The 24,544-nt window shown below is 45.4% G+C and overlaps 2 protein-coding genes across 5 annotated transcripts in view; both read right to left on the reverse strand.

Moving 5' to 3' along the window:
• Positions 1 to 11,830, reverse strand: part of cerkl (ceramide kinase-like) — a 44,310-nt gene extending 32,480 nt beyond the window's left edge. For both annotated transcript variants that reach the window (XM_027022298.2, XM_027022290.2), the window contains exons 1-2: positions 11,422 to 11,830; positions 3,018 to 3,251 (exon numbers count right to left, since the gene is read on the reverse strand). In XM_027022298.2, coding sequence (XP_026878099.2) covers positions 3,018 to 3,251; positions 11,422 to 11,728 — 541 coding nt within the window. In that variant the 5' untranslated portion in view covers positions 11,729 to 11,830. The remainder of the gene's footprint in view (positions 1 to 3,017; positions 3,252 to 11,421) is intronic.
• Positions 11,831 to 14,233: 2,403 nt separating this feature from the next.
• neurod1 (neuronal differentiation 1) lies at positions 14,234 to 16,924 on the reverse strand. 3 transcript variants are annotated; one of them, XM_035535637.1, is made up of 3 exons: positions 16,831 to 16,918; positions 16,251 to 16,382; positions 14,234 to 16,149 (listed from the first exon to the last, which is right to left on the reverse strand). In XM_035535637.1, the coding sequence occupies exon 3, from the start codon at positions 16,138 to 16,140 to the stop codon at positions 15,085 to 15,087; it is 1,056 nt and encodes a 351-aa protein (XP_035391530.1). In that variant the 5' UTR covers positions 16,141 to 16,149; positions 16,251 to 16,382; positions 16,831 to 16,918; the 3' UTR covers positions 14,234 to 15,084. The 3 variants fall into 3 exon arrangements, with proteins under 3 accessions (XP_035391530.1, XP_026877524.1, XP_026877515.1); XM_027021723.2 differs by lacking the exon at positions 16,251 to 16,382 and having other exon boundaries at positions 16,831 to 16,924; XM_027021714.2 differs by lacking the exon at positions 16,251 to 16,382 and having other exon boundaries at positions 14,234 to 16,169; positions 16,831 to 16,924.
• Between the last annotated feature and the right edge of the window lie 7,620 nt (positions 16,925 to 24,544).

The raw sequence follows: 24,544 nt of genomic DNA on the forward strand, positions 1-24,544 counted from the left end.
CTCGCGGCCCTCCACCTGACCTGCTCCGGATAATCCTTCAAAAGAGGGTTTAAGTACAGAAGCGAGGGACGAGGAGGCCAGTGTGGCTGTTGCTGTTCTCAGTCAGAGGCTAGCGCGCTGGGTCTGCTTCCCGCTACAGGTGCTTCTATTGTCCCACGCCTTCCCTCCCTCGCTCCCTCGCTCCCTACACCCCCATCTCTCTCTCTCTGTCGCTCTCTCTCTCTCTCACGCGCGCGCGTGGGTTGCGGCCTTGTCCGAGCCCTTGGCCCCCCGGCCCTGGGGGGCTTTGTCCACAGGCCCCCCCCAACTCTCGGCTGGACGGCCACACCTCACATGTCAGCCCATATCGCACGGCCTGTCAGGCTGACGGGCGCACGGGGATGATACTGTGTTTGCCATTCAGGACCCACCTTGACAAAAGGGGGGGAAGTTGAGGGGAGGGGCTTTTTTTTTTTTTTTGGGGACAGCACACCTTTTGTGCCTGGTGTCAGCTGGGACACACCCTCCATTGTGTGACGTTATTTGGGGTTCCCTGGGAAACACCAGGTCAGGAGCCATTGGACCTCTGGAACAGGTGAGTAACCCTGTAATCCACAGGAAGCGCTCTCACGGGCACTAGCAACACACACGCCCTGCCTTAACAGCCAATAGAACAACAGAGATAATCCCTCTGTGGAAAATACAGTGTGTGTTTGTGTGTGTGTGTGTGGACCTGGGTGAAAACACCATCCTTTATTACATATTGTGAATCATTTTCCTGTCGCTGTCAGGCCCAAGGTCATCCGGACAAAGTAGTGCATTACCCTGCTAATCCTGAAAGACACCGTCACCCTGCTCCTCACGACACGCCCGGCGAGACACTGAGGTGTCTGAGCAAAGACAAGTGTCTCCACGTTAGAGATGCAGAAGAAAAACACAGAGAGAGAGAGAGAGAGAGAGAGAGGTCAGAGTGAAGATATAGGAGGAGAAGAGAGAAATACAGAGCTGTCTCATTTTGCTTTATCATGAATCCTGACTGATTACAGAAATATCACTTCCCTTACACGATTTCTACAATTTTAAAACGGTTTCTACACACAGTTGTCCTGCTTTCTCTGGTGACTTCCAAAGATGGCTTCAAAGATGTCTCCCTGGTGACTCATAGCATCACTAGCCAATCACGAGGTTCCATTAGGTCACACAACCACTCAGCTGTCCAGTGAGCTCGCCTTAGCAGCAGCTTCAAACGGACGCTGTGATTGGCTACTTGTGCCACTGAGGGAACACAGATTAGCCCTCATCCTCCCAGGTTGATAGTTAATGCATGCAGATGAAAAGAAAGAGACAGAAGGATGGAACCAATACCTGACAACACTAAATAAACACTAAAATAATAAACACACACATACGCTCACTCATTTTTGTGCCCTTTCTGTCTGCTAAAATTAACCCAGTCTACGCTCAAGGCAGGTTCCTTTAATTATGTTAATTAATTCACATGGCGCCACAGATTACATGCAGGGCATGAAGAAGAGGACCTGCAAGCCAATCCCACAGGTTCTGGTCTAGAAGCCCACGCTGACCACGCCCCCTGCTGCTGATGCCGCCGCCCACAGTGGCGATGCCCAGGATGACCACGCCCCAACGCTGTCCTGGTCAGCGACCATGCAGGGCCCAGTTCACGTGCAGGTGGGTTACTTCTGTATGGCTGCTAAGGGAACGAGGTTTGGGGTATGAACAGGTTTGGGGTATGAGGCCTGGGACAGTCCTGTCCCAGTCCCAGTGAGTAGGGTCCCCAGTTACAGCACCCTGCAAGACCTCGTTACAAACAGGAAAAACAAGTAGGAGAGACAAACAGGCCACTTCCGACTAAAGCCTCTTCTCTGTTTTCCAGGATTTGTGTTATGGGGGGATGACATGCCTCATGGAAAAACAAAGATGGATTTCTGTGATGTAAATTCCGGCCTAAGGCCAGCTCCAGATTAATTTGGTGGTAATTTTGCTGCGCTGCGTTTTCTGCAAACCCGGATTAACAGGGATTACACACTGTCCCTGCACACTGGGCTGCACGGGTCGGATAATGTGTAACGTCTACAGAGGAACTTAAGGCTGATGAGATGTGTTTTATCGCACATAAAAGAGATAAAATTTATACATTTTAAAATAAAATAGAGAAAAGATAAAACAACCTTTCAGTTTTCCATTCCTCACAAGCCCCTCCCCATCAGACATGTCACCCTTCCAAACCCCACCCCCCTCCCCCAGCAACACCCACGGTCCTCCCAACACCCTGAGCACCCCCCCCCCCCCCGAGATCCCCCGCCCTTAAGTCGAGGATGAGTAGACAGAGGAGGAGGAGGAGGACGATGAAGACGGCTGAGGCGTTTGGAAGGACACCTGTCCCCCTGCACGGCCTGTCCCAGCCCAGCGGCGCAGCTCTGCCTTGGCAGCCAGCGCTGGTGAGAGGAGAACAGATAATTACAAACTACAGGGAGCTCGGGGGAGCAACCTGTTCCCCTGCTCTCATCCAACAGCTCCTGGCGGCCAAACGCCACCTCCCTACCCCCAGCCCCGCCCCGCACCGCCCCTCTCCTCGTCCTAACCCCCGCTTCCCCCCCACCACCTCCACCCGATCTCGCTAAGAGTCTGGCGATCATAAGCTCCTCGTACAATAGAGAGACAGCCCCGCGCCCCCGGGGCCTGCGGAAGGCGCTCGCACGCTGTAGCCCTGCGCTGTGGAACCGTTCGCCCGTGACGTACTGGATCCAGGAGGCCGGAGGAGCGGACCGCTCCGCATCCCTGATCAATCGTCATCGGCAAACGTAATAAAAAGAAAGGAAGCGTGACCTGTGTTTGCCGTGCTAATGTTTGCACGATGCAATGCGGAGCAATAAAAGCCACGTCTCGGAACCTTCCGGATAAAAACTCGCTAGACACGTCAGGCCAAGGATCTTAATAATACAAACTGCTTTGTGCTGCCGCGTCTGGGTTTGTTTTCCCAGTGAGAGGGAGGTGGAGTGGGGCTGGGGGGGGCGTACCATTAAGGACCTCTTTGAGCTGTTTGAACCAGACCTCACAGTGGTCCTCGCTCAGGTTGTGCAGGTGGACGGCGTGGTCTTTCAGCTTGGCACCTTTGCGCCTGCACACGAACAGCACGATGCCCAGGAGCGTACCGCCGCCCTGCCGGCCAGCCGAATGACGGCGCTTCACCTTCACCGCAAACACGTCCTTCATGTCCACGTAGTCCCCTTGCGTCTCTGACACGGGTCCGCCTGCAACAACACACACACACACACAAACAAGTACACACACACAGCAGAAATGTCACAAAAAAAGCGCACATCCAAGACAATTGTGAACAAACATATTGCTACACACTCAGGTGCATGTACCTGCATTTTTTGAGCACCATCACAAAACTATCACTAAACATTTAGTTGTATTTTCTTGCCATCAGCCCACACCATCCAGTTGTGGGTTTTTTTGTCGTTTAACAGCACTTTTATTGCTGTATTCACTTCTGTATTCCTCTCAGGGTAACACTAAACTGCTAATTTAATCCAGATCTCTACAGGCGCTCATAACAAGCTTTAAGACCCTGTAAATTCACCAGGACTGTCGCTAAACCACACTGCTTCCTTTCACTCGACCAAGAAGTCACTTTAACATAAGAGCCCTTCTGCAGGGCGGTTAAAAGCTTGCAACCTTTCCCCTCTTAACCGGGACGTTTTGGTGACGCAAGTTCATCCTGTGAACCGTAGGTCCTGTTCCTGATTACCAACAGACAAACATCAGTTAGGCGGCGATGTGATGCGTCTCCGCGCAGCCACTTTCAAAATGGTGTTTGCTCAGTAGCCTCTCGTGAGACTCTCTCATTCTCCCTGTTTCTCCCTCACTCTCATTCTGCAACTCTCTGTTTTGTGCTCGCCATTTTCCCTCCTCTGTCTCCTGTCATCCTGCTCTCTCCCTTTCTCACTCCCTTTCTCCTCAGCTGCACTTTTGGCTGCTCCTTTGACGTTCGTGTCTTCCGGTCTCTTCTGTCTTCGACAGGCCGGGCCGCTGTTTCAGAACATTAACTGGTCCTCTCACGTTACTACACACGACACCTGCGGCCATCTGCCTCCGTGAACCCCTCCACACTCACCACTCCCGTTTCTTTCATTTTGTAACTTGTCTTCAGCGTGTTTGCTCTTTAGCGGGGGAAAAAACAACCCCTCCGACTCAATTTAATTACCGAGGATGAGATATAATCTGTCCCGACAATGCTTCTCCTACTGGCCAGAGCAAACACTGCGCCATCCCGTGCTGTTAACCGCCGTGTACAGGAAACAAGGCTACATGGGGGGGGGTGGAGGGGGGGCGTAGGGATGGTAGCGGGGGGTTTGGGACGGGGCCCGAAACAGGGGCCCCTCCCTTCCTTCAGTACAGTAAGCCAGGACCCTGTCTGAATCAATCCTGGCACGTCTGCCTGACGCGGCCCGTAAACCGGATTAGACCGCCACTTATCTGCTTGATGCTAATTGTGTTGCAGCTTCTGCACATGGTTCTTTTTTTCTTCTTTTTTCCTCTTTCTGACGCTGTGTTTGATAGAGGGATTCCCGATCCCTCCGCCCACCCTCGGGCCACAGGGCTGCGGCCGAACCCCGCCGTGATTACAGCCTCCGTTTAAGGCAGGGAAACGTGTTCTTATCGGGCTGCAAAACATGCACAGGCACTTAAGAAACAGGTGGAGACGACATACAGGAAATACAACCGCTCTGGAAACACAACCACTCTCAAGTCGTGTTTTCAGGTCGAGCGGCACAAACTGGGGACCCTGTGGGTCTCTCTCAATAAACAAATCTTCATCACTTTTCTTTTCTCTCTCTCTCTCTCTCTCTCTCTTTTAGCTGATCTCTCTCTCTGTCCTCTCTATTCATGGATGTGCTAATTCTTGCTTACACAAACTTTTTTTTCCTCACCTCTATTGTCTTGTGATCATAAGAGTCACTCCGCAATACCATTATTAGTAATTTCTTTTTAAGGGGCAGAATGATGCAACTTCCTCCAGCTGCAGGGTGAGGACGCTGACCACGGGCAAAAAAGACCGTGGCCCCTGCTGAGAGAACTGCAACTTTGATATATAGACTATAAGTTAGTGCACATTATGAAAGTGTGCTCATCAGTAAAGTGTGTGTTCAGGGGGACAAAAAAAGGCCATTGCTCAGCATCCTGACTAAAGTGCTACTTGCATCACTTTTGAGTGTGCGAAGCTCAGAGGTCAACAACCTGCACGTTCTCTCTGCAGAGTGACTGAAGCACTACGAGAGGTTTGGAGGAAGAACACGTCCCGGTTTCGAGGAGGAGGTGACGGGGCTCGGGAATCGGCCTCGTTGCATTAGTACGGATCCCTCTGCCGCTTTAGTCTGCGGGTGCGCGCGGCCTGGAGGACTTTGGCGATGGTATCTGTGCTGCAGGCCACACAGGTTCACACAGAAGCACCATATGCTGTGGGTCAGTGCTCTGACAGGGCGGCCAGGGGCCAAATCAATATGGAACGTCTGCTAACACACTAGGTCATATAACACGCGGCCTTCCCAACGCCCGTCTCCATGGATCCATGGTCTCCGGAGATCTTATCTCTCGCAAATGAGAACGCACCTCACTTTGTGCTGACTTCTACGCTATTACCGCCTCATATCTCTCGTTCTCTCTCTCTCTCTCTCTCTCTCACACACACACACTTTATTCTTCAGTTCTAGGTCTGCCATCCTCTGTAAGGGAAATCATACCTCAATTAGGAGATATTCATAAACAAATTACAACATATTCATATATAAATTATAAATACGTTCATATTTTCAAAAATATATAATGTGTAAAATTCAAGGTTTTAAACAACATATATTCCAATATGGTAGTAGGTTTTACCACATCAGCAGAGGCTCTATCAGATACACCAGCTCATAATAACTGCAGTCATACACGACTGTTGTGACAAACCCTTTCAGTTCTACAAAGTTAGGGAGAAAATCACGAAAGCAGAAAAAATAGAAAAGGATATGTGTGTGTGTGTGTGTGTGTGTGTGTGTGTGTGTGTTAGTCGGCCCCCCTCCAGTCTAATAGGGTGTCATCTTCCGGCGCACAGATGAGGTTGATTTCAGCTGACGTGACGAGAGGAGCCCTTCATTTGAGGCACAGTACGACACGAGGAGATTAAATAAAATCGCCCGGTCTTCTAGAAAACTTTATTGCTTCCAGATGGGTGCGAGCTTCCTCCCATCACAGCTCCTGCTTGAGGAAGACACGCGCGGGGGGAGCTGTCATGTCTTAATGTGCGGACGAAAGGGATCAATTCCGCAAGCGAAGGAGCACCGAACCGTAATATTCCCAATACGAGCTTGTGCAAAGACAAAAAACGGAAAGAATGATCCAATGTTTATTGCAAAATACGATTAAAAGCGTAATGCGATTAAAAACGAAACATATCTTTCTCTACAAATAACCTGAATGTTTCTACAAATGTTTCTAGTTTTACCACAAACTCTTCCAAGTTCCGTTTCCAAATCACCAGATCACGCGGTGCGGGAAACACAGATAGTGGTGCATTCGGCCTAAAAATAAATAAATAAATAAAAAAATTAAAGTGCTCTTTGTCTCACGCGAAGCACTTTGTCTCCCAGCGACACGCAGTGGCTTCGCTCGCGAAACTAACACGGTTGTTGAAAAGGTGCCCATGCGGGGGGGGGGGGGGGGGGGCAGCGGCCTGCCAGGACTGCGAGGCCTCTCATTGCCCCCACGTGGCGCGAGGCCATGTGGTCCGCAGCACGCGGTCGAGGGGCATATTTCCCACCTGTGCCTGCTGAGGCCGCCCGTGCCCGCGCGCTCGCCAAAACCCAATATTTACATTTTTATATTGCCGTTTTCGAGTCCCCGGGACGCAAACAAAGAAGACGAGCCGTCTGTTTGCTCCCCGCGCGCGATTAGACTGCAGTGCTGTCTGTCCCTCTTGTGATACTTGGGGGTCACACGTTCTGAACTGTCGCTGCAGAGGCGAAAAACAAAACAACCGTTTTTTTTTTACTGACGCGGGTTCAGTAAAACGTCTGGGTCTGTATTTTGCACATCCGATTATTATGCTGATTATCGGGATCGCTAACAATCTTTAGTGAGAGTGCAGATGGGGGTTGACAGTTATGACCCATTAAAGCCGTTTTGGGTGACACTAGGTGTAGCCTAAGACGCAAACCAACTTCTTCCTTTCTGCCTGACTCCAACATGAATTTAGTCTGTGATGTTGCCCTGAAGACAAATAAATAATCCGTCCTGTAAAGGAAATTTAAAAAATGCAGCTTTTACAATGAAACTGCTTCATTAGGAGATTGAGACAGCTCAACCACCATGCAGCACTGATCCGATATAATAAATGTCCCCACCCCAGCCCAAGTGAGAGATGAATGACCCACACAAATCCAAAACAGAGCATGGAGAATATGTCCGGACAGAAAAATGTCACTTTCACATTCTCTGTCACCCTCCCTCACACTTGTTCTTTCTCTCGGCCTCTCAACCCCCACCCCTCTCTTTCCCTCTCTCTTTCTGTCTCTCTAGGCCCTATGAAATAGGATCACATAACCTCAGTGGTACAATTAGCCTCAGAAATCTGTGGCGCGACCAGTCGGTCCGGCTACAGAGAGCAGATGGGCCAAAGCTGGGGAAAGGATGGGGAAAGAGAGAGAAAAAGAATTAAAAAACAGGCCATTTCTGGAGCTAAAAAAAAAAACCCAAACCAACCATAACGTGTTTACAGCGTGGCAGCGAGGAAACAGAGCAGCCGCGCCGGAGCTGCGGAGCTTTCCGGAGCTTTCCGGAGCATACCGCAAGGTAGGGAAGTGTGGCTCCTACCCGCTCGGGCCCAAAGACAAAATCCACCAGACTTCCTCTGCTGAATGGTGGACAGTCAAAACGTTCCTCGCCCAGACGGGCATGAACAGTAGTTTTAAACAGCAGAGGCCCAGAAAAGACCAAGGTGTTTGCCTTAACAAAATCAATGGGAAAAAACATTTAGATGTGAATTAACTTAGAAAAAACACATCATCTCTTAAATGAAAAGCTGTGAGCTACTGAGTTGGACAAGAATAAGCCAGTCCCGAATTCAGATGAAGTGTACTTAACGTGTCAACCCCAGTACACTCCACTCCCACACAGGAAGTCAGATAAGAGGGCACGCATGCAAATATCCTGCAGTAATAATATCTAAAGATTATCGGGCCAGCAGAATAGTAAAGCACCAGTCTGGTCAAGTCGTGCTGGTCTCTTCTGTGCAAAGGTTAGAATCCCTTTCGTGTTGTTTTCTGCAATAGGCAGAATTATATAAATGAATGCACATACTTATACTGCATATGACTGCGTATTTTACAAATACTGAATTCTCACAGTTACTCTTATTCCGTAGTATTATTTAAGCACACAGATATCATTGCATTTAAGCTTTCCAGGGGTTGTTAAACCCATCTATTCCATATTTGGTTAAATACCTTAATAGGGAGGTCATACACCTCCTCTGTTATTGGACACTCGGCTTAGTTTACGTGGCTAACTGAAAAATCCGTCTTCCTGAAATTCCCCCGCAAAGTGGCATATGGCAGCGCAGGGATCCAAACCATCAACATTCATTCTAAAAGTGGATAAAAACCGTTAAGTGCGCAAGTCTTATTTCTCAAGCTTATTCTCTTCAGAAATAAAGAAATTAGCTAAGAATATTAACGAACCTGTATAATGAATGGGCTGCAATATGTCTGCAGAGACAGTGGCCAGAACAACACACCCACACACAGAGAGAGAGAGAGAGCGCATGAACTGGTATTTTATCTCCATGGTCTCAGTATTCTGGAGGCGTGAGCCACTAGAGCAGATCAGAGCCCTCGTACGCCAGGCGGGAGCCCGGCGGGCGACCCGCCGTGCAGTGAAACCCAGCCAAGGCCGATGCTGAACAGATTCAGGGTTCAAAAAGTCAAAGTCGGGAGCTCCCTCGGTGAGCGCTCCCACCTGCTGGGAGCCAACCGCAGCATCCATCCGGCATCCACTGCCGGTTCGCCGCTCGTGCCGCTCGGACCGCAGGGTAGCGGCGTGCTCTCCCGCGGTCTGCGTTTCCGACGTGCAGGCCAGAAAGCCACCACACGCCTGCCTGCCTGTGACCTCCACTGGGCTAGGGCCACGCAGATTAAAACATCCGTATATGATGGGAATTTTTATACCGCGCTGCCGAGCTGCTTCTCTTCCACTCCGGGGTGACAGTGAAACACTGCTAGGCTCCCTCCAGACTCTTTGCTGGAGTTTTGTGGTGTCGGTGGAAATGCTGACAGCTGGCAGTAAATTATTAGAAAATTTACCACAACAAATGCAGAAGGCAGTGCAACGTATTATATCACAGATCATATTTAAAATATCTAGCAAAGAAACAAAATTAAAAAGATCAAGCTATTTTTGTTGTTTTATGCTAATGTATGCTAAAAATCTGTTTGTATTTTTTCCATTTATGTAATATTATTATTACTATTATTATTAATATTATTATTATTATTATTATTATTATTATTATTATTACAAGGATGTGAGAAGTAATTCCTTCTACAGTTTGCTTGTTCACACTGAAACAGATCATGATGTGACATTGCAGTCTAATTTAATACCATATTCATATGATTGCTTATGTCAACAAACATACTCTTCATTCTGTTCGGGACTCAAGGTCAGCGTTTTGATCTCCTGTCCCTGGGCACACCAATCACACAAGTGTCAACCAGAGAAGCCCAGCATATCCGCACCTCGCAGTCATTTGGCATAGGCCATTGGTGGTGATGAGATGGACGTTTTCTGTATAATGAGAGTGTTGGCGTATTAACATTAACCTGGACCACAGATTTAAAAAGAAGAGGGCTCAGTGCTAAAGCAGATGGAGACGCTCTCTTCTCCGCGGCTCGCTCATCCTCTCTGTCTGTATTCAGGCTCTGAGGCGCGGCCACAAGGACCCACACAGTGCTTTCACTTCAGACAGCTGGAAGGGCCTCAGAAAATACGAAACAAAACAAAAACAAGTGCTTCCGTCTCCCCTGTTCAGAGAGTCGGAGAACACCATTCTGCTTCACGATCAATTATGGCACACATTAAACTCTGCCGCGTGCTCTGAGAGCAAACCGAAAAGATTGCTCCAGACCATATGAGTGATCAGAGGAATCCGGTTCAAATTCACAGACAGCCAGTGACTTTGGATGGTACCATTAAGGCTATTATTCCAAGCCATTCCTAAACAGATCCCCAAAATGTGTGGTTTTCATAAACACAGATGCTTGTTTTAAAATCTATATTAATTCACATACTCAATGCCAAACAAGCATTTGCATATTAAAAAGACCCAAAACAAAAATGAAATCCACAGCGAGACAAAGAGGACCCCGTCAAATCCAGTCATATGTTTATGTGCACAGTGCAGTCATGCAGATGGTACATCTGAGTATCATTTACTTGGACATTCGCTAAGTGTCCACAAGACTGACAGATGCTCTAGTTTAGGTGGTCACAACAATCAGCCGGAATCTATTACCAGCACATCTGTCACACATCACTTCCTGGCAGCACTTCCTGCCTTTTTACTGTTTTACCCAGAGACTGGATCGTCCACGCTGTGTCAGGGGTTTATAATATACTGCATTGTGGGAAATGTTACCTAATTTAAAAAAAAAACAAAAACAAAAACAAAAAAAAACAACAACAACAACAACAACAACAACCATAAGTTGTCAGAATAATGTGAAGAAATTAAATCATGAAAATGTCAAAGTGTAGCCCTAATGTAAACTCTAGAGTATGAATGTAGCTGAATATATGAGAATATCTACTTGATTACTCTGGGCATACAACTTTATATGTATGTGTGTGTGTGTGTGTGTGTGTGTGCGTGTGCGTGTGCGCGTGTGTGTCTGTGTTGGGGGGGGAGAGAGAGAGAGACTTCATGAAAGAGTGGGTTAGAAAACCGTGACAACTTCAATGACACGCTTGGTCTACGGATCCAGCTTAATACACTGAATTCTAAAGACGAGTGATATGCCTTTCAGAAAAGGCTTAACAACCTTTAAAAATGACATCTTCGTACCTGCGCCAGTTGGTCTTTTATTTTGCTTGCCTTTTTCCCTAAATGATGACGCCAAAACCCCGAGATTGAAATCTCCTAATTCAGGCAGCGTTGCGAGCTGTTGTTAAAATCCTGCGCCGCTTTTGTGAGCGTCTACGGCGCGTTGCGGCGCGATGCGGATAATCGCTCATTCTAATGCACGGTCCCGCTAGGCCGTCGGCCAGCGACCCGCGCAACCGACTCACCGGATTAACCGTGGCCACGGAGCAAGAAAAAAACACATAGGCGGTCGCCAATTGTCATGGTAACGGGGAAAACGTAGCGTGGCTCACCTGCAGGGGTCTCGGGCTGCACGAGCGTCCATGTTAAACGCGTCGTCGTGAGAACAACGTCGTGGCTCTGTTTCCCTACTTTAAAGATACCCCTGAGGATCGCGGCGTCTTCGTCCCGGGTCTTTTCCTCGTGTCTCCGTCCCCTGCACGGCGGAGGGACGGAGGTGGACGCTTTCTTGTTTTGTATTCGATTTCCCCTTTTCGTCCTTCCTGTGGCTGAAGGAGACACTGGTTGCGTCTCGTGTGACTCCCCTCGACTGTCTGACCGAGACGTGAGGTTTATCGATGTCCGCGAAGCTTCCAGCATGGTTTTAACACGAATACCGGGGGCTCTGGTTGCGGTTCGACTCGGTGCGTTAATTACAGCGGCGGCGCGTTCCCGCTCGCCAGGGTGTCGCCTTGAGAAACTTCCTTCTGTCCGGAGAGCCTCAGCGGTGCGCGTCACCGCCAAGGAGCCCTCGGTCACGCGCGGCACTTTTTTTCTGCTTCCCATAGTTTGGTGAACAAACTTTCGTAAAAAGAAAACTTTCCTATGTATTTATTACTATATAATATAAACATTTAAGAATAGTGCAATAATCTCAGCCCAAAATAAACGAATTTAACTTTAGTAAAACTAGTTTAGTAGTTTAGTAAAATATTATTAGTTAACTTGGTTATAGGTATAAAGCCAACTACAGGCTAATGTTATGTTAATAAAGTTCCCAGACTTGGCTTAGGACAAAAGTGTGATATATTTTTATGTTCAACCGAACTTAAACTGACTAACCAAGTACATGAAGCTTGTAGGCGCCTATCGCTAATGACACCAGCACCTTGGACAGATCCTGAATATAAACGTTTATTGGGAAGTGCTTCGAATAACTAGAACGGCCTTCGTATCTTATTATTCTATATTTAACTTCATTACTATTTCACCCTGCTGAAATAAACAGGGAACATTAGATACATTCATTTAAAGTTACTCTGGAAAATGGGAAGGATTATGTCCGAGATGTTGCGTGTAGGTCGGTTTATGGGTTAGTGACGGGCCAGGCGCGAGCTAGAGGTGGAGCCGCGTGGGGTTTTCACGTCGCACATGATCTTAGAGTCCAGCAATTTGCACCACTCACACGTTTACTTTGTTAACAAATATGTGCGACTATTTGAATTAATTTGTACATTTTATATTATAGGCTGTAAATTTATGACTGAGAAGAACACACAGTAATTTCATGAGAATTAAAATGTTTCTCTCAAAAGCTAGCTGCTTTAATTATTCAGTGATTGTCTTTAAAAAATTACACAGTGATTCATTACCCAACTAAAGCTTTCAATATTAGATTTTTTTTTTCACAATCTGAGATAGCATTTAATTTAATCAATCTCAATTCTGTGTTTAAAGGGGGTTTATTATCCGTAAGATTGTTGGATTAGATCTTAATCAGATTGTTGAGATGTTTTGTCTTGGTTTTTTATTATTATTATTTATTTATTTATTTTTTGCGTGGGTGGTAGTAACAATTCCGCAGTCTATTCACAACGCTCTACTGAAACAAACGGGCAAAAATAGGTTATGTTTTAATGCTGGCGGTTGGCTCGTGGTGTTCTCCCTAATGACAGCAGTATTGGGTTATGCAGTGAGTGTCCATGCATAAAAAAGATCATTTTCATAAATTAAAACCTCCCCTGCAGTAGTAACATCTGTGGCACTCCCGTTTTGCATAAACGACGGTGGCACGAGAATGCCGACCGACAAACACAGTCTTGGACAAAATTAATTAATTAATTAAGGGAAAAAACTCATGGGCTAGTTTTTTATTATATCCAGTTTAATCTCGTTGTATACATAGGTTCTCAATGTAATTTTGTCCAGCTGCTGACTGTCAAAGGAATGTGCTGATTCAGTGTGTAGATGTTGGTCTGTCTCAAGCTCTCCTCGTGCTCCATACTCCACCATGGACTGGTTCACACTCCGGCTCTTTTGTTCAAATATATCTGTTTTTAAAGCAAATTAGAAACGGGTGCTGTGACTTTCTGTAAGTTCAGTTGTGACGGTGCAGAGGACTTCTTTTCTAAAACAACTTTCCTTTTAGCCACGGGTGACAAACATTCTGCCAACGATTCGCTGAGGTATCTATTTCATATCAAGTGCAGTGAACTTAATACCGTAACCCAGGGCAAGTCAGGTGGAATGAATGGATAATTAGGATACGTTCTTTTCTGGTTTCCCACGGACTGAGATTTGAAACTCGGGTAGTGTGTTTTTAAAACTCCATGCATGCATTTCATTATTAAATAAATGCCACAGCGCCCAAGAGGAGGCACGCGGACCTGTCCAGCTTTTTAAATTAAGGCCATTAAGTGGACCAACCTGTCGAAGGCAACGGCAACAATTTACAAAATTAATTAAAGATCAAAGGGAATAACAAGGACGCCTCTATTGCAAGTATAACTCGCCGTTGTTTTACGAATTGGGCGTAATTTAGATTATCTACGTGGATGCATAATGGGGAAATATTCCAGCTCAATCACTTTATTCACAAATAATGTCCCCATGAGACGTCATCAGGAAACAACGGAGAAAATAAAACTAACTTGTTTCGCATGATTTGATCCAATAGCTGTCAGCTCAGTATAGATTGCACAAATCACACTTTTCTCGTCTTTTCCAAACACAACGCTGAATTTGTTTACGTATAAAGATTAATGCCCATCTTGTAAAAGTTGTTTAAATCGCGAAGAGTTAGGATGAGAATAGTGAGACAGCCTAGTGTGAAACTGGTGTGTGTCGAGTTGATCGGCTACAACATGAATACTATGAACAGAGTGATAAAGTTCATTATTTATTTTCATTTTTAAAGACAGGTTCCTCGTTGAACTTCTTTTACAGGGTGCAATTTCAGGTGATAGTCGAGCTTTATATATATATATACAACATCAACACTTTTCTAACACCAAATCTTTCCCAACACTCAAACAGTTGTATATTGTCCATGATTAAAATGATATATCATTATTGGATGTTTGGAAAACCGTAGATTTTAGAAAGAGTTAAATGATCGGATTTGTGCAATTTTTTGCATTGTTTTACAGTAGATGATTGCTAAGGCAACGTAACAGATTCGAAAGCACGTGCCTGGTGTTTACGCCTCTTCGTTATTACCAGAATGAATATTGTTTCATATAAACGAGATAACTCCGTTTTTATAAAACGTTGACGTGGGGTTGCATGGTATGACGCGGGAATTCGACTTTATAAAAATTAACAATTCTATACAAAATCACAACAAAATAATTCAGTATGGGATAGATAAGTAGTAAAATGTAGTAGGTTGAAAAATATAGCAATCTCTATTAATTTCTATAATTGGCCCAGTATTGATTAAAAATTGCATAGTTTCCAAATTATTGCTTGTGATTTTGTAACATGGATAATTAACACATTCTGAATAAGGTCACATCTAATCCGCCTGTGACCGCAATGCACAGTAGAAGCGCTATAGAATACAATACATAAAGTGAATGAGAATAAGCATTCTCTTTTCTCCTAAAAGGCAGTACCGACAATAAATACATACATAAGATTAAGCATATAATGTGTGGTTGCTTTTTCGCATGGGCGAAAACAGAATACCATGACACGCACGAGATCGAATAGTCTCTAAGAATGTTCGCCAGGATTCACGAGTCGTGGAATATCGCATTGAGCTGAGCGTTCATGACTCGCTCGTGATGAGAGTGGCCATCGTACGACATAATGTTTTCCATCGCTAAATCGCAGCGCTGCGTGGAGCCCGCGTAAACGGAGGCGTGTCCCTGCGGTGCGGCCAGACCCGCCGCCTGGTAGTGCATGGTGAAGGCGTAGTTCTTTTCGAACTCCGAAGAAGGCTCGTGTTTAAAGGAAAAGTTTCCGTTCACGCTCAGCGGCGGGCTGAGCGGCCCATCGAACGAGGGACTCGTGCAGTCTGTGAGCGCAGTTTCGAAGAACGGCTCCAGCGCGCTTCCGTACGCGTGCGGCTTGACGTGAAAGATGTGGGAGCTGTCCATTGTACCGTAGGGAGGACTCGGAAGACCGGGCGTTTGGTAGGAGTACGGGTGTGCGGAGAAGGAAGCACTTGCCGTTTGCATATGAGGCGGCATCTCCTGGCTCTGTTCCGGGAGGAAAGTTCTCGGGTTCAGCTGGAGACATCCCGCCACCAGATTGGTCGTAGGTTGTGACAAACCTTTGCACAAGGCCTGCACAAAAGACATCAGATCCGGGCTTTTGCCCGATCGCAAGATCTCAGAAAGAGCCCAGATGTAATTTTTGGCCAGGCGAAGGGTTTCGATTTTCGAGAGCTTCTGCGTTTTGGAGTAACATGGCACAACTTTACGCAAGCTCTCGAGCGCATCATTGAGCCCGTGCATACGATTCCTTTCCCGCGCATTTGCCTTCATGCGCCTCATCTTGAACCTCTGCAGGCGCGCCTTTGTCATTTTCTTCTTTTTGGGTCCGCGTCTTTTCGGCTTGGCGTCATCGCCCTCTTCCTCTTCCTCCTCTTCCTCCTCGTCCTCCTCCTCGTCCTCAAGTCTGTGGAGAGCTTCCTCGTCGTTCTCCGTCTCCTTCCGCATCGCCTCGCGCCCACCGCTCTTCTTCTCCACGTCGCGCTCGTCCTGTGAACTGTGGCACTCGTCCGTCCACTTTGAATTCGCCTGAGTTTCCAACGTCATGCTTTCCTCCGTGTAAGACTTCGTCATGATTTAACTCTGCGGATACGACACGAGACCTGTGAGCGAAACAGCCGAGTGACACAGGGGGAAAGTCAGCCTACACTTATATTTCATAACAGAACTTGACCGAAGCATACCTAATACGTCCCCTCTCCAGTGATCTGCACACGCATAACCTGTCGGTGAGTCATAGCTGCTTACTCCCTGCAACACCCTTATGTAACCCCACCATTACAATCTAAGAAGATAAACTCCTGGTACGTTCCTCTCTGCACATTCAGAAAAAAACATGACTAAGAAAACAAGAAGACGTTTGGCCTAAATCACATATACTCAAAATATCACTCCAGGTACAAAATAATTAAAGCAACTGAAAGAGGAATTACACGCAATCTGTGCGTGCTTGCAAACGGTGAAATTAAAAGCGTTTGGTTTTATTATGTAATACAATAATAACAATATGGATAGTTACCCTGTTAATCTTTAAAATTGCGCTCACCTAAATTCTTCTTTATTTTTAGTTTTTACTGTAATAGTTACTGCCCCATATATTGATTTTATACAAAGATTAAAGGTGTTTCAATTGACAGAAAAAGTGAATAATTTATGCCTGTCAGATGCCTGTCTGCACTCTAAATGTCAAAGCACAAATCACACTGTTTGTCCATATTTGATTAAGGAGGCTTTTTTTGTGAAAGAAGAGAAATCGATAAATACCTGTTTGCTGTTTCTGTGTCGCGTTATAGTAGTTTCATGCCCTCTGTGGTGTTCAAGATCCTGCGGACGCTACTGTGCGGACGCCGACGAGATGCTCCGGTTATATAGCGCTGCCGCTGCTGATGCTGAAGGATGAGCGTGCGTGTGCACGGCTGCCTCCAATGACTGGCGACAGGCCCCGCCTCTTTTTTCCTCGGCACGCGCCATATGGCCGACCACGTCAGGAAAACGGCCCCGAGCGTCACGTGACATCTTCCATTTGTATTCGCCAGAGCTCCGTATTCCGTCCCTTTGTGGCCGAAAGAAAGTGGCCATCTGTCGCCAGTTAGAGACTCCGCGGACCTGTTCGTACCCGCAGGACGAATTAACCCTTTCAAGCGCGAGACACGCTCAATCACGGCCGTCTCTTTCGCCCCGGCCCACTGCACACACGTGTTTCCCCACTTTATGAGGACAGTTCTTAACGAGTAATCATAAATTAGATCTCATAATCACCGAAGAGGGCTTCTCTCTAATTATCACTGGAAGTAGGTTATAGTGTTCGCGCCTCCGAGAAAAGTTATTCAGGCCGAAAAGTTTAAAACTAAATACCACAGAGCAATAAACATCAATCACATAACAACAAGAAAAAAAACAAGGACAACGACAATAATAATAATAATAATAATAATAATAATAATAATAATGTTTTTATTATTATTATCGAACTATTATTTTTCCAGCAAGCCATCAAAACAGGACATGCATTGTAATCAAATTTATTTAGTATGCGGAACTGAGTTCGGAATTTGTTAGCTGTTGGTTTAAGCGGTTTTCCACCCGTTCTGGTCTTGTCGCATCCATCCTTTACTCAGGCGAGTTATTGATTGTAAATACTAATTGTAGAGTCTGGCCCGAGACCCGGTAATGAGTCCCCTCTTTTCAAACTGCTGGTCGGCACGCGAGTTGCACGCGCGCTAACAAAAGCCTGTTTCACGGCTCACTAACCAGATCCAACGTTCAGAATCTGCTGTTTTCTATTCACTTTTAATATAATCCCCCCCAAAATCGACAAGACCGTTGAACAGATAGTGAAGCTTGTGACAGAAACGCCAGACAATCGTTGTAATTTTATTGTGAGGGAATGCGTCCAAAGTTGTCGGCAATGAAACCAGGAGCGAACTGAAAGCGTGCATAATGCTGCGGAGATTATTTCATATTAAAACGAAGACATCTGTTGTCGCACGGACTGCCAAGACTCAAAACTAGGCTGAAACTGATAAGCGGTATATGCAAGCGGATTCTCTTCGGCTCAAACTCTCCCTTCTTTGAAATCAACTTTTGACATGGAATTTCAGTAGATTACAAGCCAAATCAAATCGACACAATAAGATGTAATAAATGCGCTGGTTAGAACAATTTCGGTATTGGTAAAAGTTTATAGGTCTATACACTAAATGTGGAACTCCTAACTCGTACAAGAATTGTACAGTCTAAAAACCTGAGAAATATTGGAAATTGTCTTTATCTTTAAATATCTTTAACCTACATTGCTAGGGCAAGAAAATATTAATTTTTTCGTTAGCTTGTTTCTGATTGCCTTTCTCTTGCATCTGCTAAATGATCCGTCACAAAACTTTGGTGTGAGGCGATATTTGACGAGGTAGCCCATCGGCGGGTAGCCTCGTGACTCCAAAATGTGGCAGAACAACTAATCCTTAAAGATCGACAAGTCGCGCTGGTCAAAGGTTTGCTGCTGGAGGAACGGGATCTGTGTGTTTGCTTGTGGGTATCGCTCCGTTGCCATGTAAACTGAGCTATGCGGGAAGGCTGATTTCAGCACCAGCGACAGCAGCTCTGGGAAAAACGACTGCAGGCCGACGCCGTAAAAGGGCCTTCAGTGAACACTGGTGCAGTTATTCACTTTCTGATTTGAATTCCGCATTTGAAGTTCAGAATAACGTATAGTATAAGTGATAAATGCTAGCATGCTCACACTACTGCTCTCTGACTCTCTCTCTCTCTCTCTCTCTCTCTCTCTCTCTCTCTCTCTCTCTCACACACACACACACACACACACACAAACGCACGGGCGTCTGCATGCACGAAGTGAATGATTTGGATTTAACAGGGGGAAAAAATAGACGTGATTTTTAATCGGAATATCCTGAGGCTGAACTGCTTAATGAATCCTCTATGTACAGTTACATTCGTAAACGGCTGAATTGCGATTTCACAATCAGCTCATGGAAGCACCGCATAGCACCGAAAAGCTACATTTAACGCGGCACAGGGACTAGCATCACTGATTTGTTTGATTCCTTTAATCAAAACTAAAGAATACCGCGCTGAAACATATTCACATGACATTTAAAAAGACAGGATACAATTCTCCTCCTGCATGAATCACCGGCTCTCCTCCGAACGGTTGTCTCTCTGCTCTCAGCCCTCCCGATCACACGGAATCTACTCCCCATTTCACCGCGCTCCTCATTGCGTATGCAAAAATGCAGATTTGTATTAATTAGTTACACCGCTGATTACGTCTTTGGTATTTTGGCGCAATAAATCATGCCGCGGAGCCGCGGAGCAGACGCGCGTTTTGGCTCGTGACCCATCTGCGGCTCCGGGCTGGACGCGCGTGCCTCGTTAAAGGCCGTTCTGTAGCAGAAGCGCGAGTCTAATGCAGGTAAGGGCACCTGCTGCGCGTGGGCCCTTACGGCGCGCATGCCCTGCCTCGCTAATGATGATGATTCAATTGTGAACTGGAACGTAGTGTTTGCATGTAAAACACCTTTTTTTTTTTTTTTTTTTTTTTAATAGCAGTCCAGGATCTCCTTAAAAATTTCGGAAATAATTCACTCACTTAATAAAATAAAAGAAACAAGATGAGCATGTTGTACCTCTCCCAAATAACAATTTATTGTTGTTATTATTGATATTAATTAGCGTCGTATTAACTATGATCATTAACTATGATCGTAGTACGATCAAACTCAACGTACAGTAATATAACAGGTGAAATATAAACGTTTGTAGCATATACCTAACTGTAACGAATTAACAGTACATGCATGGTATTACGCACCTATTACAAGATAAAGCCGCGGTTTAATGATAAAAACGAAAGAACAAGCTAGAATTACTCTGGCATATCTGACAATATTTGCATTTCTATAAATGTTGTTGGTGTTATTTTAATTTTGTTAACGCACACTGTTCTACTCCAAAACAGCGTGTTAGTAGCGACCTGAATGACCGCGTTAGCTTTTTGGGACCACAAATACTGGACCTCTGTCCTGCCGTCTGCCGCTTCATTTTGTGATTGAATGAAGCGACACCTTGTGGTTATTTTTAGTTTAGAGCTATATATCCGTTAGAGCAACCAACAAACGACAAAGTATAAATAAAACAAAATACAGAAGTCAGGCGATTTGTCTCTTTAATTCGTTTTTTTCATACTAAGCATTTTTTTCTAGAAATTTTAGAACGAAATTTATGAAGAATTATCGACATTATCAAATTATTAAAACGGCTTTAGACATACATTCATTTTTTTTAAAAGTAGATAATATGACAGTAAATTGTCCCATTATAGAATTGTAAAGGGTATGAAAACGTGTAATTTAATGAATTTAATACACTTGGTGAAATTATGTATTTAACAGTTTCCCCAGAAAATTCCTGAACTTTGTAAGTAGGCCTAATTCCACAACCACAGTGAACTAAGTTATTGATTTTTCATGTTTAGATTTTAGCTGATGCAGTATTTGTATTTAGAAACACCAGATGGCAACCATATGATCACAGTTTTACACTTCCAGGTAACAGGACACAAATGACCTTATGACCCTGACTGTCCTTGTACAGAACACAAATGACCTTATGACCCTGACTGTTCTTGTATAGAACACATATGACCTTCTGACCCTGACTGTCCTTGTACGGAACACATATGACCTTATGACCCTGACTGTCCTTGTACAGAACACAAATGACCTTATGACCCTGACTGTTCTTGTATAGAACACATATGACCTTCTGACCCTGACTGTCCTTGTACAGAACACATATGACCTTATGACCCTGACTGTCCTTGTACAGAACACAAATGACCTTATGACCCTGACTGTCCTTGTACAGAACACAAATGACCTTATGACCCTGACTGTTCTTGTATAGAACACATATGACCTTCTGACCCTGACTGTCCATGTACAGAACACATATGACCTTCTGACCCTGACTGTCCTTGTACAGAACACATATGACCTTCTGACCCTGACTGTCCTTGTACAGAACACATATGACCTTATGACCCTGACTGTCCTTGTACAGAACACAAATGACCTTATGACCCTGACTGTCCTTGTACAGAACACAAATGACCTTATGACCCTGACTGTTCTTGTATAGAACACATATGACCTTCTGACCCTGACTGTCCATGTACAGAACACATATGACCTTCTGACCCTGACTGTCCTTGTACAGAACACATATGACCTTCTGACCCTGACTGTTCTTGTATAGAACACATATGACCTTCTGACCCTGACTGTCCATGTACAGAACACATATGACCTTCTGACCCTGACTGTCCTTGTACAGAACACATATGACCTTCTGACCCTGACTGTCCTTGTACAGAACACAAATGACCTTATGACCCTGACTGTTCTTGTATAGAACACATATGACCTTCTGACCCTGACTGTCCTTGTACAGAACACATAAGACCTTCTGACCCTGACTGTCCTTCCCAAATCTGCTAAACCAATAGCCCACTGAGAAACGTAAAACAGAATAAGTTGCGTGTGAATTCTTTAAGTATTCCATGTGGATTTAGACAGTGGCACTGTACATGGTCCTGTGAGCCTTAGAGGCCCACAGCTAATGCGACAGGCCGTCCATAAATCAAACTCAGCACAGGGGGATTAATGAGTGCATACACACTAGAACTCTGCCCATCTGCTTTACTGCAAACCCACAATTGTAATTTAATTTCCTCTGAGAAATGGCCCCAATTTAGACTTAATTTTGGCAAATAAGAACCATTTTATACAGTTAACTCTATACTTCATCAGTAGGTGGCATTAGAAATATAAGATAGTGGATTTTCCAAGAGAAGTTGTTTATATTTTCTAGATTATATTTGTTAATTTCAAGCATATATAAATATTTGGTAACAAAGATAACCCTTGTCAAAACAAGGCTACCCCAAGGTCCTGAGCCTAGTCCCTGACCCACCCTGACCCAAGGTCCTGACCCAACACCTGACCCAAGGGCCTGACCCAACACCTGACCCAAGGGCCTGACCCAACACCTGACCCAAGGGCCTGACCCAACACCTGACCCAAGGCCCTGACCCAAGACCCTGACCCACCCTGCGCCACCCTGATCCAAAGCCTGACCCAAGGCCCTCACCCAATGCCCTGACCCAAGATCTGGCCCACCCTGAGACAGCCTGACCCAAGGCCCATACCATCTTTAGGCTGCTCCATTACAGTGCTTCCAAACGACCTCACCTGCTCAGAGCTTCGCGTTGACATGCCCACGTTAACACAAGACATTATCATCACATCAACAGTACTAATGTGAACAATTTACACACAGTAAAGATGGAACAAATAAGAGTTAGATGAGACCAAGGACTCAATGTCTTACAGACAGCACAGCAATGGTGTTACAGAAAGTATAACTCACAATAATATTACAACTAATACAGCCATCATTCATCCATCTAAGGTGAGCGGCAATAAGTCTTATCGCTTTTTGTTATGAAAGCTGTGTGTCTGCAGGTGGACACTACCCAACTCAAAAGAAGACAGCAAGAGGAGTGCCAGTGTCTCACGTCTGTTGCGATCTCATGTCTGTTGTCTCACGTTTGTTATGATCGCACGTCTGTTGTGATCTCACATCTGTTGTGACCGCATATCTGTTGTCCCACGTCTGTTGGGATCTCACATCTGTTGTGATCTCACATCTGTTGTCCCACATCTCTTGTGATCCATTCTGCTTTTCTGAGGCTAATGGAATTTGCCCTTGATTCTTGAATGTGGTGAACCATGAATAAGGGATTCTGGATGCCCGAGTGCACAGGCAGGGACGTTCGCACTCTGTCGAGGCTCCACGACACCACCAATGACATGTGTGCTTGCTTTACTTAGCACCTAAATCTACTCTAGATACAGACAAATATAATTTTGTTGATCCTGGGGGAAGTTGCAGTTGGTTTGTAAGTATGCTAATTGGCTGTTGTCATATATGTGTCATGTATGAAGGAAAAAGGCCTCATCACTTCTCCGTGGCAACCAGATTCACGTTAACATGTTAACTTAGGTGAGTGTATCCATGGCTCTGTGTAAGGAAATGGAAGCTTGCTGAGAGGCACTGTGGATGTTCTGCAGACAGCAGCTGTGCTCTGTGCCAGCACAGACACTAACGAACATTTAGTGTCTACATGAGACACTACGCTAAACTTGGAACGTTGGTGTGGATTATTAGGTGAGAGAAGAGTTTCAGGGCAAGCTGCATGCTGTGTCATTGGTTAACTGAGCTGGACTCTGACAGTAGTGTCATTGGTTAGCTGAGCTGGACTCTGTCCAAGGTGTCATTGGTTAGTTGAGCTGGACTCTGACCATGGTGTCATTGGTTAGCTGAGCTGGACTCTGTCCAAGGTGTCATTGGTTAGTTGAGCTGGACTCTGACCATGGTGTCATTGGTTAGTTGAGCTGAACTCTGACCATGGTGTCATTGGTTAGTTGAGCTGGACTCTGACCATGGTGTCATTGGTTAGTTGAGCTGGACTCTGACCATGGTGTCATTGGTTAGTTGAGCTGGACTCTGACCATGGTGTCATTGGTTAGTTGAGCTGGACTCTGACAGTAGTGTCATTGGTTAACTGAGCTGGACTCTGACCATGGTGTCATTGGTTAGTTGAGCTGGACTCTGACAGTAGTGTCATCCACAGTGAGAAAACGTTTCCTCTAGTGTTCACAGTGCTCGGTGATGGACTACAGCAGGTAGACGGTGGGAACTCAAACAGCTTGGGGAAGTGAATCAGATCAAATGAATGAACTTTCCCCACAAGCCTCAAGGAGTTTAGGGTGAATATTTATGTCCAAAAAAAACCACAGTTGAAATAATAAGTAATAATGATGCTATTTCTGTAATTAGCTTATATGGAAAAATATTTTACATTTGGGTGAAGGGTCCATGTAAAGTCAGAAAAGTGAAATAAAGTCAGCGCAAATTAAAAAAACGGCAAAGACGCATTTATAAAGCAGATGAAGATAAAGAACATAATTTGGCTTTTGGTTTTGACCCATATGACGTAGCCACCACAAAGCCATGTAATGTCTGTGCAGATCTCACTATACACATTCATGCACGTATGAATACTTAGACAGACAGAAGACTTTTCCTCAAATTTTTTTTGCAAAATAAATATTTGAGTGGGTGGGGGCAAAGGAAAATGACCTTGTCAGTGTTAACGTCTTTGCCTATTTTCCGGACTGGAAGGGTAAACAGACGCCGTTACAGCTGATTTCAGAGATCCTGGGAATTTTAAAACATCCCTGTGGCTCGGCTGAAGGCGTTTCACAGGCGTGAGCCAAGAGTGCACTGCGCGCGTTCTTCCAGTAGGTTACAGTCCACGCGCACTTTTCGACCAGCTCGTACGGCGGACTCGCCCTTGCGGCGCGTGTGCGTTTTCCGGAACAGGAAGCGTCGC

This window comes from Electrophorus electricus, chromosome 2, assembly GCF_013358815.1.
Source record: "Electrophorus electricus isolate fEleEle1 chromosome 2, fEleEle1.pri, whole genome shotgun sequence".
NCBI classification, from domain to species: Eukaryota; Metazoa; Chordata; class Actinopteri; order Gymnotiformes; family Gymnotidae; genus Electrophorus; species Electrophorus electricus.